We start from the raw sequence: 17,994 nt of genomic DNA, 5'->3' as shown, positions 1-17,994 counted from the left end.
CAATCCAAGACCGTATTCCCCTCACCCCTCCGCAGCTCCGCCACGCCGCGCGCGCCGCAGCACAGCCCAGCACACTCCCCGCCCCCAGCCGCCGCAGGACCGCTCCTGCCCCGGGCGGCGGCCGCGGCAGGTACGGACCCCCGGCCCTCCCGGCCCGTCGTAGTTAGATCAGGGCCCGCGCGCGCCCGCCCCCCGGGGCGGGCGCGGGCGGTGGCGCGTCTCGCGGGGTTGCGGGGCTAGGGTTCGGGCGGTCGCGTTTTCGCTCGGCCTCGTCGCGGCCCCGGCTGATCCGACGGCGAGCTGGCTGTTCGCCCCCCGCCGGGAGGCGCTGCCAGCTCGGGATGCCGCGTTTCCGCGAGTCTGGCTCCCGAAATGGGCGCCGGGTAGATCCCCTTGCCCCGTTGGATGTGCCAGAGTAGCGTTTAGAGGATAGAGGGTAGAGAGAGCCGTAGAGCGTGGAGTTCACGGATGGAAGGCTGTCTTCAGCCGAGTAGGGTCATCAGATTGCTGAATTCGGCGACAACCTTCCAGTATTGGAAGGTTCTGTGCTCGCTGGACTGTGATAGGCTTGTTTACGGGGTTTTCGTGCCGCTCCGGCAACGCTTCTGTCGGGGGTTATCGGACTTGATACCGCCGGTGGGTTTTGCGCCGGTCTGATAACGGCTTTGTCGGGAGGCATTAGTAGACTTGATTGATACCACCGGTGGGTTTTGCTTGCGCCGGTCTGATAACGGTTTTGTCGGAACTCATTACTCATTAGTAGACTTGATGATACCTCCGGTGGGTTTTGTGCCGGTCTGATAACGGCTTTGTCGGGACTTAGGAGACTTGATACCGCCGTGGTTGTCTTGTTGGATAAGAGCACTGGTTTTCCTAGCATTGTGGTGTGCTGGACTCAGCTCAAAATTAATAATTCCGTTGTCGTTTATGCATGCAGCCGCGGATAAGGTTGTCCGAAGTAGCTGAGGGGTTTGCTGATGGCCGGAGCCTCAGCAACCGATGATTCTTCTGCGAGCACGGCTGGGATGAGGGATGACGATCGCAGCCTGTCCGGCGAGTCCTTGTCCGAGTGGCGGTCCTGCGACCAGGGCGAGAGCGGAAGCCCTTCAACGTCCCCGCCATTTTGGGACACCGATTGCGACGATGATGATCCTGGTGCGTGAATGCACTTGCATATATGGTTTCGTGGTTTGATTAGCATGTTATTTTGGCGCGACATGCTGTGGAAGTTATTTTGGTATATGGATTGCTGTGATGCCTATTGTACTTGAATGAATCATTGGCATGTTCAAATAGTCCAACACCAACTGGGCAGCTGATACACTATACCTCCTATGTGCACCAAATTATCTTGTCAAGCTGTAAGGGTGGAGCTTGTGACCCATTCATCACTACATATTGGTTCATTTTGCAGTGCCATGGTATCCAAGGTTGGTTCGTGCTGGTTGCTGGGACTTAGTGCCATGATTATACATGCAGACGTTGCATGGGCATGATGATAGATAGCGTCTGGCATGGCTCTCACATTTAGAAAGGCTTGTCGTATCCGATTCTCAATGTATAGAAAATATAAATACAGAGAGGTTTAATTTGTCTTATTATCTGTCTTCAATGAAAAAGGCAGAAATCATGATATGGTTAGACCAGAACGTCAGTTGATTCAAGACATTTACCATTTATGATTAAACTCAGGCCACGTGCATATTAGAGCTCGGTGCGTAATATATAAAGATTAAGCTATTTTCCCAGTATTCCGTTGTAAATAAACTAAAATGTGATCATGCCTTCATTTGTTTGTTGAGATTATCCATATGCACCTAGTCAATTGCACTCTAAAATACCATGCAATTAATATTGAGCTAAATAGCTTCTACAAGCTGAAAACTGAGGATCTCTCTCTCTCTCTCTCAATCTACAATGAAATAATTCATTTACCTTCTCTTTTGTGCCAGTTCACAATGTCATTAGTTGTCCCGTTGATGCAATCTTTTCTATTCTAAAATTGGAACAATCTTTTAAATAGTCCCTCCGTCCGGAATTACTTGCCGGAGAAATGAATGTATCTAGACGTATTTAAGTGATAAATACATCCATTTTTATTCATTTCCGCGGTAAGTAATTCCGGACGGAGGGAGTAGATAATTTGCATGCTGATACTTGCCCAAATTAAATTGGTTTGTGTCAACATTTGCTTTCATTGCATGGAAAAATCTATTTCCTTACCATGATGCAAGTCATACCATGCTATTGATTGAACTTCCTTTAAGGATAACTTCCTCCGAGATTTGGAAGCTGTATTTGTTTTCGTGTGTTTAATCTCATTTCTCTCGACTCTCATAGCAGGCCCTAAACCTTCAGAATTATACGGTCGGCATACTTGGAGGATTGAGAATTTTTCAAAGGAGAAGAAGAGAGAGATGAAAAGTGAGCCGTTTGAGGCTGGTGGTTACAAATGGTAAAGTGCCTTTTGACAACCTTGTTCAACCACTTGTCATTTGTTTGATTTTTCTCGTGTTGGTATTTATAAAACGTTATATGGGGCAATTTTGTCTTGCTATGTTTCCCTTTCTGTCATTCTGTGCACCCCAGTCCTTAAGCTGGAGATTGGAGAGTGCCACACAATCCTTTTCTCATATGTGCAATGTTTTGACATGTTTGGTTTACATTTTGACTAGAGTATTTATTTCACGTGGGTGGGAGCCAGGGAGGGAAGAGTAAGGACTGGAAGTGTTCACGGTCCTGACATGTCTGTTTTGATTATTCTGTTACCGTTGACACAGTGCGTCTTGGTATACGATACCATTTTTGTCTCTTTTTGGACACCATTTTTTCCATTTTTACCTTCAGAAAGGTTTTTTAGCTTCGCTGAGGGCTTAATGTTGTAGCTTCCCTGATGTCTAAATGAACTAATCTGAAAGCTTCATGACTCATTTTTCTGGTGTATATTTTTTCTTCTCTGTATGCACAGATACTGATTCCCTTGTTGTTTCCAATTGTTATTTCACAGGTATATACTTGTATACCCTCAAGGATGTGATGTCTCCAATCACTTGTCATTGTTTCTTTGTGTTGCTAATCATGACAAACTCCTCCCAGGTTTGATGTTACCATGTTTACAGCTATCTTGCACACATTGGAAATTACTTATCTGACTCTAGTATGAAAATTTCAGGATGGAGCCATTTTGCACAGTTCACTATAGCTGTAGGCAATATGGATCCTAAGAAAATTAAATACTCAGGTGAGCTGAACTTGGTCTGTTCTCTTCATAGGAAGCTACAGTATATCTATCCATATATCTTTTCACCTTGTTCAGGCATTAATGAAGTAATTTTTGTAGACACTTTGCATAGGTTCTGGAAGAAGGAGCATGATTGGGGATGGAAAAAGTTTATGGAGTTGTCAAAGATTCAGGATGGTTTTCTCGTGGACGATGTTCTTGAAATAATTGCTCAAGTTCAAGTTATCAGGTAGTTAATCTGTCTATGCTCATGATTGATAGCTAATTTTTTCATCATTGTGCCTCTAATTCATGTCTCAGAAGGGAACTGTTCGATCTGTTCATCTGAGCACATCTTCGCAAGAACAACATTAGTGAAAATGCCAATTTTTCTGAATATATTGTTTCTTCCTATAATTCATACTCGGCTATTCCCATGGCAGGAGTGCAATGCATGTAGTTTCATTGTCTTAATCTTTTGGTCAATCTTTAGTAACTCATGCAGACCAGCTACTTTATATAGTACTCCCTCCGTTCCCTAATATAAGACCTTTTATCTATTTCAAAATATTGACTGCATACATACTAAAATGAGTGAACATTCATAATAAAATGTGTCTAGATACATACGAATCAAGAAAAAGCTAAAAGGTCTTATTAGGGAACGGAGGGAGTAGATAGCTGCAGCTGTTTTCTCTTTATATGTAGAATCAACCGCGAACTATCATGTAACATTAGACTGCTCTATTTTCATATTGAAGGGAGAAAGTGGACAGACCATTTCGTTGCCTTGATCGCCCTTACCGAAGAGAATTGCTCCGTGTCTATACAACCAATATAGAACAAATTTACCGACGTTTTATTGAGGAACGAAGAAATAAACTTACCAAGCTCATTGAGGACAAAATTAGATGGTCCAGGTAACGCCATTATCTTTTCCAGTATACATCACAACAAGTCAATGTTGCCTGTTTGTTCATATTATGTTCACAGATTGAAATCTTTGTTGGCCTTTCAGTTTTCGTGCATTCTGGTCAGCAATTGACCCAAGAACCAGGCACCGTATGTCCAGAGAGAAGACTGATACCATACTTAAAGTACTGGTGAAGCATTTCTTTGTAGAGAAAGAGGTTACTTCAACATTAGTGATGGACTCTTTGTATACGGGTCTGAAGGCACTCGAATACCAGAGCAAGGGCAAGAAAGGGAGAACAAAAATAGCAGAATTGGATGAACTACCTGCACCCATGGTCAATGTTGATATGGACATATTTGTTTTGGCTGGTGATGTTATAACTTTACTTGAGAGAGCAGCCTTGGAACCGTTGCCTTGTCAACCAGTATCTCCAAAGGATGACAAATGTTCCCAGAGCCGCATGAAGGTATGATTAGTGAGGTTTGATATATTGCAACATTTTTTTCCAGTTTATTAGGATATATATTTTTTACTACTTGCTAGTGCCTTAGTTATATCTATGCATACTGTTTGTTAATCTAATTTATAAAGTTTTTCTACTGGATTTGCAATATGTCGTTCTAGTAGCGTAGTTTCTGCACCTCCTTTTGTGATATGCACAATACCTACCTTACTGCAGCTCGTCCAATTTCTTCCGTTGTTGAAAGAGATGTTGTAGGTTCTTGTTTGAACTGCCTAGTATATGTTCACTGAATGATATGTTGGTTTGGGGTGGACTTATGATGTTGTTTGAACTAGCTCGGTACAGCAGGTACTGGTGAGCTTATATTTATCATATGATATTGTAACATCTGTAATGGACAAATTTGAAACTGTAGTCTATTGTACCAGTGAAATAACTGTCGCTCCTAATCATTTTGTAACTATGCCCATCTTCATAGGATGGTAGTTCTGGCGAGGTTAACAAAATCTCTATGGAGCGCGAAGAAAGACGCCTAACTGAGCTTGGGCGGAAGATACTTGAAACATTTGTGCTATCTCACATATTTAGGTAACAACTGTTTTCTAGAGCCAGGTTTTAGTTTGTCTGATCTGAATGTTCAAGGCTTATATTATATCCAGTTACGAAGTACTACAAAAGGTGCTGAATTGGTTAATCCTATATTGAGCCATATCTTATTGTACTGAAATTTATGTTATACTCATTAGCAACAAAAACTTGGTCAACTAAAAGTGTAAAACATAAGAACTATTCTTGATTGTGTGCAGCCAAACTATTTTTCCTTTGATCAGTTAACTAAATGAACAATTAGGGTAGACACATGAATGTGATATGATCAGATTTTTCTTAAAAACAAAAGGCAATAGGTTTTACAATATATTATAATAGAAACTGGTGGTCAATTGTATTTTCGGTACCAGTGTCTGAAACAGCACTTACCTGTTTCTGGAAGAAGTATAAGATTGTGGCACAAGTTAGTTGCTGTTTTTTTTGTGAGGTTGTGCCCCACTGTGTATTTGATGAATAATGTTTTGGTGATCTTCTAAAGAAGCAAGGGCCATGCGGTTATCTAGTTCAAAATAGACTAAACTATTTTTCTGCTGTTTGTAGTTTACAAATGAAATCAAAGGCATTTCTTCTATATAAGTTTGATGGAAAGTTGGGTAGATGAATCTTCAACTGTGGGTCAGTTGTTCTATAATGTGATCAACTATCTGTTGCTTCTGATTCTTGCATGTTGCTTGTGTCAGTGGAATTGAAGTTGCATACCAAGAAGCTGTTGCTTTGAAGAGGCAAGAAGAGCTAATCCGTGAGGAGGAAGCAGCGGGACTTGAAAATGAGACGAAGGGAAAACGTGGTGGTGGCGCGAACGAAAAGGACAAGCGCGCAAAGAAAAAGCAGGTTACTTTTCTATGTGCCTTCTTCTCGCTTATTTTCTTAGGTTGAATGTTGTATTGCCATTATTATTTAGGAATGCCACAGTAGGGACCAATTCACTGAATCTGGAGCAATTTTCCTGCCCAATAATTATTGAACTTAATTTATCGAGTGATCATTGCGAGTTAGGATTTATAATTCTTCTTTTGTATTTGATTGGTCTTGATGCATGCTAAAGCATTGTTTTGAGTTTCAGTGATGCGCTATATTTTTCATTTTTCATCAGTCATAATTTTTCATATCCTTTACTACTTTTATGAAGTGGCAGTGGGTGATTATCTGATAGGAACTGACTGGAACTCATAGCTGGGATGAATAAAACAAGGCAGCTTGTGTTTTGTACTGAGAACTGGCTGTAAACTTGGAATCGTTCTAGTTTTTTACTTATTTTCTCTTGAGTTTTCGGTTATGTTGTGAAAACACTTAAAGAACTTAGCTTGATGTCTTGTGATGAACTTGGCCCATAGTCCAGCTAAAACTTGCATAAGTTTCCCGAGCTTGAAAGAGCTTTTTTACTTATAGACTATAGATGTATGGTATGTCATGCATGCTATCTCGTGTTACCAAGGAACAACTTTCTTTCTGGTATATGATACCCACACAGCTAACCTTATTTTGCGGTGAGGATATCCCTAGAACTGTTGACTGCACATATTTTACCCGTCTCCCTACCCTGGCTCCCCTTTATGTGTATTCGAGATACAAGTACTAGCACTTAGTCCTATGTTGGTTACATTTTGTGCTACACCATTCTTGAAGATCAGCTTTATTTCTTGCGATGAAGTTATTATGATTTGAGTGTATCTCAATGGATACTTTAGTAGTTTATGCATGGTTTTCATTTCTAATGTGTACATCTTTTCGAGGTTAAATACCCCTGGGTCTAATATCTTGTTTGGTTGATGCTTTCTTTGCTACTGCATTGTTCTTGTTTTCTGCTGGTGTGTTCTTACTATTTCTTTTCAGGCCAAACAAAAGAAGAACAATCGTAAGGTTAAAGACAAGGAAAGAGAAGATAAATCTGAAGCAAGAATTCTGGAAAGACTTAATGACGAAATCACAGTTGATGACAGTGATGGCTTACCATCTAAACAGGCAGAAGAAGTGGCACTGAAGGTTGGCCTTACTTTGGAAGAAGGTGCTTCAGATGGGCCAGATCATTTGGACAGTTCTAGACCTATGAATGGAAAGAGAGTCTCCTCTATGGAGGCCAACTCATCAGCATTTTCAGCTGATTCTACTGCTATGAATGGTATTCACAGCAAAATAAACAATTTACCAGACAGCAGAAATCACTTGTCACCAAATAGGTAGGTGAAGACGATATGTTTAAAGTTTTGCATTGTTCTTGTAAGATGGCACCTGGGCTAACTGAACTTGTGCAGAGGGAAAAATCAGCGTAACAAGGGCATAAGCATTATCAGTTATGCCGAAGAAGACGATTGCCTTCCCTCCTCCAGTGTTACTGGTAGTTCAGATCGCAATAGTTCAGGCTGTGGCACTGCTCCAAAATTGGACCGGGATACTGTTCTACTCACCTTGAAAGATAGACTTCGTGAGCTGGGGCAGCGTCTCCATGAGGTGAAGTTACTCTTTCGAAAATATCATTGCCTTTCTTTTGTCATGATGTTCAAAGTTCTGCTGTACTTTCGAGTTTCTACATATGTTTGATTGTTGAAGGATCTGAATTGTAAGAATTGGTTTTAAACTTGATAGATATGGAATATACGTTTCCCATTACTCGTATGTACTTCTATAATCTCTAGCATTAGATGGTTTGAGATTAATTTCGAAATGGTTAACGATGCATCTTCTATTCATTTGAGTACTGATCCAGTCTGTATAAATTCATGTGTTCATATCTCACATCAACACTGTTAAGGTAGACTTGTTCCTAAGTTCTGTGCTGGTCGACAATGTCCATGCACTTGTTACATGCTTTTTTGTTTGTCAAGTGGACAAGGTATCTATGGCCTATGGTAGAAACAATTTTTGACTGCAAAAAGGTTCTGGTTTATTTTTCTATACTCGATCACCACCCCACATGGTAGTGTCTGGTTGGAAAAAACGATATGTCCTTTTTTCCTTACAGGAAAGGAAAAACCTTCTCTCAAGTGCATACAATACAGATAAATGTATGTACAGTAGTCACTCGTAGCAGATGCGCTGCCTGGGTCTTGTCTTCCTGCTTCATAGCTTCAACCAATTCATTTCTGTAACCTATCTTTCTCTATGTATATTTCAGAAAAACATTGAGGGGAGGAAACTTTTCAAAGCTCACTTTGAAGCAATGGAAAATCAAACAAAGACAAATGGATCATCCTCATCCAGTTCTACGGAGAAACCACCTGATGTTCTGAAGAGCTCGGAACATTCCCCTGAAGTTACGAACGATGTAAAAGCCAATGGAACAGCCAATAAGGAGGTCCCTCTGGCCAATGGTGTGCCAGAAGAAGCTGTTTCAGGCATGCCAGCCACCACGAGTACTGAAGCTGTGCCTGTTAAGGCCCCTACCAGAACAAAGGTTGACCCAGTTTCAAACAAAGATCATGGATCAAGTTTGACACCGCAACCAATTAGAGCACCTCCGAATAGCTCAAAATCGACTCCAACTGATACAGATAAAGATGTTCCTCTTCCTTCAAGATCGCCACGAATCAATAGAGCTGCTCCAGTTCCCCCCAAATCGCCTCCAACTGATAAAGCTACACCAGTTTGTCCGAAACCTCCACCAGCTGAAAAAGCTACTCCAGTTCCCCCAAAATCTCCGCCAACTCATAAAGCTACTCCAGTTCCTCCAAAATCTCCGCCAATTGATAAAGCTATTCCAGTTACTCCAAAATCTCCACTGACTGATAAAGCTACTTCAGTTCCTCCAAAATCTCCACCAGCTGCTAAAGCTGCTGTGGTTCCTCTGAAATCTCCAGCGACCGATAAAGCTAATCCGGTACCTCTAAAATCTCCATCAGCTGGTAAGTCTTCTCTTGTTGTACCCATAACACCACCATCTGCTAAGGATGCTGGCACTCCTTCAAGATCACTGCAAGTTGATAAAACCATACCAGCCCCCCCAAGACTACCACAAGTTGATAAAGCTGCTCCACTTCCCTCCGCATCGCCACAAACTTCTTCCACCACTTATTCAGAAGCTCGGGAAGAGACCACTCCTATAAAGGTCACATCCACCAGAGTTTCTGAGGTTGCTGTCACAACATCAAGGCCTTCAAGTGCCCCTGTATTCCCTACACCAAGAACAACTGTACCAGCTACCCCACAAGTTCAAGTTTCTACATTGCTTTCGCGCTCAGCGAGTGAAGCAGCTGGAAGATCAGGAAATGATCCTTCCCCTTCTGCCCCAGCGTATGTTCCACAGACCTACCGTAATGCCATCCTTGGTAAGCCTGGTCTGGGTACGCCCTCTTCAATTCTTTCATATCAGCCAACTATTCTGGGACAAGGTACTGCACTTTCGCAGCCGCTATCAACATATGCATCAACTGCGTCATTAATGATGCCTCCTGCTGGGAGGAATGATCAGTTGTTGTCAGCGAGGCATGGATTTAAATCTGGTTTGGGGAATTCAGATACACTTGATAGTTGGCAACCATGGAAAGGTGATAGTAGCATCAACAATCATCTCTGGAGGGACGACTCCCCTTACCAACGGACGACAAATGGTCATGCGTATCAACAAACTTGGAAAGATGATGCTTATCAGCAGACACGGGGCACTGAGACAGAAAACTTCAGCAGGTTTGGAGGATTGCAACCACCTAGACAGACTCCTGTCAGTTTTGTCATGCAGCAACCACAGGCGCCCGTGGCTGAAGAATATCAGCACCTTGACATCATTAATGATTTGCTTGACGAGGGACAGAGCAATGGCAGCAAGGCAGAGCCTATGCGCCATGATTACCATGCTTATGGTCTGCCATTTTCGCTGAGGGGCAACATAGCAGATTCAGAAATGGCTTCTGTTAGCAGTCCCGGGCGGTTTAGCAGAGGTAACTTGGCAGATTTGGATATGGCCTCTCTCAGTAGTTCCAGGCGGTTTAGCAGAGGAAACCTGGTTGATTCTGAGATGTCTTCTGTGGGCAGTCCTGGGCGGTTTAGCAGAGGCAGCCTGGCAGATCCGGAGATGATGGCTTCTGTCAGCAGTCCCAGTCGGTTTAATTCCACCGACCGGTACTACGACGATGGGTTCTCAAGGGCCTACGACATGAGCCCTCTCCAGGGGCAGGGGGCGAGGGAGATGCAGTTCTCCTCGCTGGACACATACGCCACCAATGGCGGCCTGTCTGACATGAGCACATCAAAGCCTTGGCTGTATGGTGGGCATAGCCCTGTCAACCCGTCGTCGATGAATCTCGGATCGCTGAGCACCAACGGGTTCCCACAGCACCACCACCAGATGGGGGACTACAGCAGCAACCTGGCGAGTGGGGTGAACGGTGTGGGCTCTGCCGCCGCCGCGTATCGGCGCCAGGCCAACAACGGGCGCTGGTGATGCGATGCGCTGATATATGCCTGTATACAGTCAGTCTTACAGTTGAGGAAAATAATGCTTGTTGTAACAGATGCTTGTGCCGCCATGGGCATGTAATTTGAAACCTTTAGCTTTAAAAAAGGGGAGAAAAGAAAAGGGATACAGTTACATTTCCGTAAAGCCCTGTTCGCCGGCTGCTTTCAAGTTTGCTGTCGAGTGCCTGAATGACTGACTGACTGGAGTGAGTGAACGCATTATTAGACCAGTCGCCCGCCGTTCTAACCTTTCTTTCCTCGAAAGGGATCTTCTCATCATAGTGAGCGGAACGACCACTCCCTCCGTCGGAAATGTTGAAGTAGTTGGCATTTGTGCGTCAGTCATTCGCTGCCTAGTGCCTACGTACCAGACTAGCAGGACAAGATCGACCGCTTTTGGTCGGTCGGGTCACCCGGCGCCTGCCTACCATCAGGTTCCTGGCGCGAGACGAGTCAAGGAGGGAGGGAGGCGTGCATTGTTGACGCGACGGGGGACGCGGGCCGAGGAGATCGGAAGACTCGTCGCGGCGAGCACATGGCAGCCTGCCTGCTGCGACCGTGCGGTTCGAGAGCCCCTTCTTTTTCCAGAAAGAGAAATTGAAACAAATCTGGTGTGGGCGGTGGGCAGCAAAGTCAAAACTCCGCGCGATCATTTCAGATTTCACCCGTACGCTTTCTTTCTTTCTCTCTCCCCCGCACACCACCACCAACCACCAGCGCGCGCTCCTTCCTCCCTCCCTCTACGCCGTACGGCGTACGCGCGCCGTCGTGAGGCCGCGGAACGTACCGTACCGTCCATACATATACAGCCAGCCAGAGCCAGAGCCAGGCTTGCCTTCCTTCCACGCCGCGGCCGGCGAGTGCAGCGCAGATTGCCCGTCCCCGGCCCGCCCGTCCCCATCGCCCATCGCCGCCGCTCCGCTCATTCCCTAGGCGCACGCCACTCTTCTGCCGGCCCCCCGGCTCCAGGATTTCCGACCCACTCTGGTTGTCCAGAAGCATCGGCGACCCGCTCCCGCTCCTGCTCCGTATAAACAAATCGACGCCGCACCCTCCTCCTTCCTCCCCCATTGCCTGATCCCACTACCTGCCGCCGACTGGGAGGGCCTGTGCGGGTGCGGCAGCGCGTTTCTCGCCTCCAACCGCCGGAAGGAGCGGTCAGGAGGCGGCATGAGGGACGACGGGCCCGCGGCGGCGCTGGTGCCGCGCCTGGCCGTCTCCAGCGCCAGCCGCGTCCAGGAGCTCGAGCGCTTCTCCCATTACGTCGGTACGTGCGCACTGCGATCCTCCCCTCCCCCGCCATGTCCTCCTCCTTCCTCGCCCAGTCTCAGTTCCTGGAGTAATCTGGACGCCGTTCCTGTTCGCCTGTGCCGTTTGTATGCTCATCTTTCATTTTGTAGCACTAGTACTCAACTACTACTTCGTTTGCACCTGCGAATTTGTTCGCGCGATCCATTTCATCATCTCCCGTTTATTGCTTCCCCCGATCCCAATCCAAGAAGCGGGGGCGCAGCCCGGAATCCCAGCCACAAAAAGCATCCCCTCTCCATTTTGTTTTTTAACTCCTTGGCCTGCTCAGCTCATGGTGGACAATTTAACTAGGCACCCAACCTGCCCATGCCATACAGAAAAAAGATCTTCCGCAATAATAAACTAGTTAAACCCACATCGCCATCAAAGAGATCCAGACGCACGGCATGTTCCTTCCTTCTGGCTCTACTAGCCGCTGCACAATCCTACGACAATAATGCTTCCACAGAGCCACGCTGCTTCCCCTGCACTGCACCTTCCTTCCTGCCTGCCTGACAAAAATCTGTGGCATCTTTCTCCAGCCAGGCAAATCGGGTTCGACCACGCCAGCGAGTGCCCCCACCTGTGCACGCTGGCCTACGACTACCTGCGCAAGAACAAGGGCTACGAGGACAACATATTCGCCTTCTTCCACAACACCCCCGACCCCGGGCCCCTCATCGTCCGCTTCATCGAGGAGCTCGACAAGTGCATTCTCGGCTACTTCTCCTTCCACTGGAAATGCTCCACCTACATGATCACCCAGGTACAAATTAAGGAGCGACCACGAACGACGGCTTTTGAATATTCTGTCTTCCTCACGACGATGCTCTCCCACTGATATTTTGTATATTGATTTGATACAGTGTGATCTCCACAGGTTCTGACGGTGGAAGGCGCGCCCAAAAGGAAGCTCCGGAACATGGTATTGGAGGCCACTAGGTGATTAAATTATCCATTCTTTAAGCTGCATGCGTCATAGTAGAACGGCCTGTCAATGCATTGTGGTTGTCTATTCTTTGCTTTGTTTTGTTTTGCCCATTATTTTTAGCTTACATCATCTTAGTGTATGTAGCTTGGTATGTCGCTCTAGTGTGTGGTTTGATAACTTCTTCTTTATCGGCGTGCTGGATTTCGTCCTTGAATTATTCACACAGTTGACTTCTACTTTCATCTGACGGAGTGATAGATTAGTCAACCTGGCACTAGATCAACTTCAGAGCTCAGCGTGGGCAGTGTAGCAGAAACTGCATCTTTTGAGGTCAGGAGTGATGAGATTGAGATGGCACCCATGTGCTAAGGTTTTAAATTACTCCCACAACCACATGTTGGTTTGCCATGACACTTTCCTGGAAATGCCTCTTTGAATGAGTGCATTGCTAACTTGCCTGGTCCAGTTTGGGTCTGCGTTTCTTATTATTAATCTTGAAAGCAATTAATTCACTGCCAGTGGGGTACAATAATTCCGGTGTGTATCTGGCCATTTATAAAGTGAAGTATGTTCTGCGTAGGAGAACTATAGTCGAATTAATCCATTAAAAATGTGAAAAATATACAAAAATAAAGCTACATGAACTGCATGCTTTACAAGTCCCTTCCCTTTATGCATCATCTATCTCCCTAAACTTCCTAAGTAGAGGAGTTCAGATTAAGCATATGTTTACAACTTGGATCTGAGATATTATTTTCTTCTCAAAAAAGAATACGTAAACTCTAATCTGGTTCAGTCATAAGTATGAGAAATAACTACAGGTAATGATCTCTGTTTCTCTGACACCAAAACTGAAGTCTAGTATCTGATTCTCCTCTAAACACAGGAGTCAGAGATTCGAAAGGGTCACAAGAAACTTGAAGGTAACTAGGCTATTCTCCACACTGGTGGAAGAGCTCAAGGCCATAGGACTTTCTCCCCAAGGCCCGGCACAGTGCAGCGATGTGATGGTCCCAGTAGCACATTGTGATCGCAGCCCAGTCCTACTCCTGATGGGTGGTGGAATGGGAGCTGGCAAGAGCACTGTACTTAAAGATATACTAAAGGAGTAAGTTTATCAATTCTGTACTTGTTGCTCACTGTAAATTTCTTCTGGCAATCTGCACACTTTGCACAAAAAAAAGCAGAGTAAATGGGGAAATGCCGAGCTGTTCAAACTGATTTGAGAAGACAGAAACAGTACTGAGACTTTCCTCAAAGCAAGTAGAGCAGCTAAATAGAAGACTTTGTGTCTATAAGCTGATCACCCTATTATTTGTAGATCATTTTGGTCTGGGGCAGCAGCAAATGCAGTGGTGGTGGAGGCAGATGCATTCAAGGAAACAGATGTTATATATCGAGCCATCAGCTCAAGAGGCCATCACAACGACATGTTGCAGACGGCAGAGCTGGTATGTCTCACTATGATTGCTATATATGTGCATATTCCTATGTGAGTAGGACAGTACATACCGATTAATTGACTGATAAAAACAAACAAGATTGCATATTCTACTGGTCCAGACTTCAAATAATGAAAATCCATATCAGCAGCTCTGTTTAATCAAATTCTACTGGTCCAGACTGAAACAAGCAATTTATCTAAACAGAAGTAGCTGATGAATCATTATGCACATCTTATATCGTGATTCACAACGTCGATACAGGTGCACCAGTCATCGATGGACGCGGCCTCATCGCTCCTGGTGACCGCCCTGAACGAAGGGAGGGATGTGATCATGGATGGCACACTGTCGTGGGAGCCATTCTTCCAGCAAACGGTAGCCATGGCAAGGGCAGTGCACCGGCAGCGATACCGCATGGGCGTCGGCTACAAGGTCACTGAAGACGGGTCAATCACGGAGGATTACTGGGAGCCTGTTGAGGCTCGCAGTGCCGACGAAGAGAGCGAGATGAGGCCGAGGAAGCCTTACCGCATCGAGCTCGTCGGTGTCGTCTGTGATGCTTACCTCGCAGTTGTGAGAGGGATCAGGTGAATCTCCTACCCCCTTCGATCTATAATAAGTGTCGTGGTTTTAGTTCAGAGTAATCTAGTCCATGCCAGAATTAGCCCCTGCATCGTTAAAATTCTGCTCATTCTAGTATCTCGCGCTATCGCCATTTGGCTGAACTACTTTTAAGTAGTGAACATCTCACCCTACAAAGGGGAAGATTTCTGCTCATACTTGAATGGAAACACAGAAGCGGCATATCTAAAAGTTTGGCATTGGCAGGAGAGCGGTGATCACGGGGAGAGCAGTGAGGGTCAAGTCCCAGCTGCAGTCGCACAAGCGATTTGCCACTGCGTTCCGCGGATACTGTGGCGTCGTCGACAATGCGAGGCTCTACAGCACCAACTCCATGGGTGCCCCAAAGGTGAGGAGCCACCACTCTTCTGAAGCCAACAATGAACTATCCGCTCCTGGAGCTGGAGTATCATGTTTGCTGAACCTATGGTGTGTTCTTCATGGCATCGCAGCTGATAGGGTGGAAGGACGGCGAGAGCAACCTGCTGGTGGATCCGGAGGAGATCGGGTGCCTGGAGCGGGTGAGCGGCCTGAACGACGAGGCCAACTGCGTGGACGAGCTCTACCCGGACGGGCAGCCGTCGCCGTCGGCGTGGCAGGACCTCGTCGCGTCGCCGTCGAGGGCGTCCGTGCAGCGCGAGCTCAGGGCCGCCGTCCAGGCGAGCGAGGCGCGCTTCAGGGCCGCGTCGCTGGCCGACGGCGCCCTCCGCGGCGGCGACGCGCCGGTACAAACTTTTTGAGTCCGGTGCGTGCGTTTCATCCGTCATGAGGGTGTTTTCTTTCTCCTTTCTTCTTCTTCTTCTTCTTCCTCTTGACACTGTCAGGCTGGGGTGTGGTGTTGGGTTGATGTGGCTGGTTGACTGGTGTTAAATGAGGCTGGTTGTAATGAGAAGTATCATATACTAGTATCATGCATATGATACTAGTGTGTGATACTACCTCCATAATGCATAGTATTATAAGTTAGTACTACCTCTGTTTCAGTTTACAAGTTCTACGCGTATATCTAGATTGTCAATTTTATCATCTTAATATAAACTATATAACACAAAAATTATACGGTTTGAAAATAGAACATCTGAAGTTTATATTGGTATAATTTTTGTGATATATGACTTGTATTAGGTTGGTCAAATTGATAACCTAGGGGCACGCGCACGCCCTGTAAACTGAGAGAGAGGTAGTATCTTAGATTGCCTTATTAATTGTCATGCATGACACAAACCAGCGGAACATTTAATATGATACGGTATCATGATATGATACTACATCCTCTCTTTTCTCATTTAATTGTGTGCCATATCATCCAAAACGTCTAGTTGGCATGCATGATACTACTTATAATACTCTCACTACAACCAGCCTGATGGATGGCTCGCCGAAGAGGCCGTGCTTTCTACCATCTCCAAACCCGATGGACCATTGTATACTGTTCTCGGGGAATAGGCATTTACATTAGCGTTCCGTTCACAACTAGTATTTCCACCGATCAAATTTACCCATGATGCGTGTGAGAAAGCTGAGAAGGGTCCCATTAGGACCCAGACTAGTCTTGTTCAGTAGTAGGTGATGCTGTTGCTAGATTCACTTTACCCCTTCGGCCGTGGAATTAATTCCTTTGATTATCTAGCCTATGTTGTTGGATTTAATTTAAACATCACAAAATTAAAATATCCTGTTATTGAAATTGTTTTTAAAGAATGCTCTTTAAATAGTTTTAAATAGAACCAAACTTTGTTTTACTGGTATCTGAATGTTGTCATGATAAATAGAAGAACTTTTGGAAAACTTTGGCATAGCTCACAATTTTTGAAAAATAGGTAGATAACGTTTTAACCGTATTTTTGGAACTTTGTCGCCAAAACTCAAAGAACTTCTCATTTTTTTTGGTTTTTTCAAAAGTTCTTCTGATTTTCATGACAAAGTTCAAGCATATCCTTCATAAAATCCGACAAAGCCTTCATAAAAATTGTACGCGCATGATTTTTTAATGAGGTTGTAGGTTAACATGTAATAATCCTACAGTAACTAGCGACATTATTCTGCAAAAAAATAACTAGCGACGTTAATTATCCACGTCAGATATAATTATGAGGCTGGCCTGCCACTAAACAGGAGTATGGGAGGCAAAAATGCACAGAGCATGTATAGGACCTAGCTAGAGAAACGAATCTACTAGCCTGTGACTGGTACATGGCTAACACAAGGGTGAGCCTAACTGATTGAACATCATGCATGATGGCTAGCTCGGATTCGCGCTGCATACGGAACGCGAACGTAAAAAACCACGTCCCTATTCTCGTATCGAAAACACACACACACACACGAGCGTCAGTACAGTTTTGTGTGCTTTGACAATCTTCGATATGAGCGTTACAAATCGGGTTCCTCGGCGTGCCTAGGAAATGCAGCTGGCCCGGATCTATCTATCTATATATCAATATAAAAACATCTAATGGTACAACAACGTCCCACACAACTCACTAAGAAAAACCGTTTGCGACTGAGCCACATGCCTATAAGGCTATAAGTCACTTGCGGCCTGAAGCAGTGGCGGAGCTTAGTTGAAACAAAACATGACCGTGGCCCGCCCAATCCACGACCAAAACAGTGAATAATGAAGGCAAAAGTTGGATCATGTGGGAGAAAAACAATGCATTTCTTCAGCTTGGCCCGCCCAACAAAAATTGTGTAGCTCCGCTACTGGCCTGAAGCACAGTTGAAACGGAAGTTTGAAATGTTGCAAGTGAACTGTGAACACGGAAGTAATATGCAATATTAAAATAGTGCAAGCATGAAGTGATGGTTGTTGGAATCAATAATGCATTTTGGGGTTGTCAAACATGCTGTTATATTGGTACGGTATACATTGGCGTATATTGGCGTGTCATCCTTGACCCGTACCTGGAGGTAGTTAGGATAGATACAGGATAGATATACATGAGTTGTTTCTTTCTCTTCAAGTTCTATCTTCTCCCTGAATATCTCCTATATCCAAACTACTTTGTATGTGCTGTACGGGAGGTGCGCCCCGCCTATATTAACACGTATCCGTCGGCCTCAACAGGCAAGACGTTTCCAGCTATTTGCACATGGTAGTCAGAGCTATCC

At 45.1% G+C, this 17,994-nt stretch overlaps 2 protein-coding genes across 3 annotated transcripts; both read left to right on the top strand.

Moving 5' to 3' along the window:
- On the top strand, window positions 1-10,741 carry LOC119286074 (TNF receptor-associated factor homolog 1a-like). 2 transcript variants are annotated; one of them, XM_037565413.1, is made up of 13 exons: window positions 1-130; window positions 938-1,155; window positions 2,344-2,455; window positions 3,008-3,096; window positions 3,173-3,241; window positions 3,341-3,470; window positions 3,982-4,140; window positions 4,239-4,602; window positions 5,078-5,187; window positions 5,889-6,039; window positions 7,042-7,385; window positions 7,461-7,656; window positions 8,321-10,741. In XM_037565413.1, exons 2-13 carry the CDS (start codon window positions 978-980, stop codon window positions 10,580-10,582), a joined length of 4,164 nt encoding a protein of 1,387 aa, XP_037421310.1. In that variant the 5' UTR covers window positions 1-130; window positions 938-977; the 3' UTR covers window positions 10,583-10,741. The 2 variants fall into 2 exon arrangements, with proteins under 2 accessions (XP_037421310.1, XP_037421306.1); XM_037565409.1 differs by having other exon boundaries at window positions 2,341-2,455.
- A 385-nt stretch (window positions 10,742-11,126) lies between these two features.
- LOC119286088 lies at window positions 11,127-15,874 on the top strand. Its single transcript, XM_037565426.1, has 8 exons — window positions 11,127-11,863; window positions 12,429-12,652; window positions 12,767-12,828; window positions 13,704-13,925; window positions 14,139-14,268; window positions 14,524-14,849; window positions 15,091-15,232; window positions 15,336-15,874. Exons 1-8 carry the CDS (start codon window positions 11,767-11,769, stop codon window positions 15,621-15,623), a joined length of 1,491 nt encoding a protein of 496 aa, XP_037421323.1. The 5' UTR covers window positions 11,127-11,766; the 3' UTR covers window positions 15,624-15,874.
- Window positions 15,875-17,994: the final 2,120 nt, after the last annotated feature.

The sequence above is a fragment of the Triticum dicoccoides genome, chromosome 1A, assembly GCF_002162155.2.
Source record: "Triticum dicoccoides isolate Atlit2015 ecotype Zavitan chromosome 1A, WEW_v2.0, whole genome shotgun sequence".
NCBI lineage: Eukaryota > Viridiplantae > Streptophyta > Magnoliopsida > Poales > Poaceae > Triticum > Triticum dicoccoides.
This window is presented reverse-complemented; position numbering and strand designations above follow the sequence as displayed.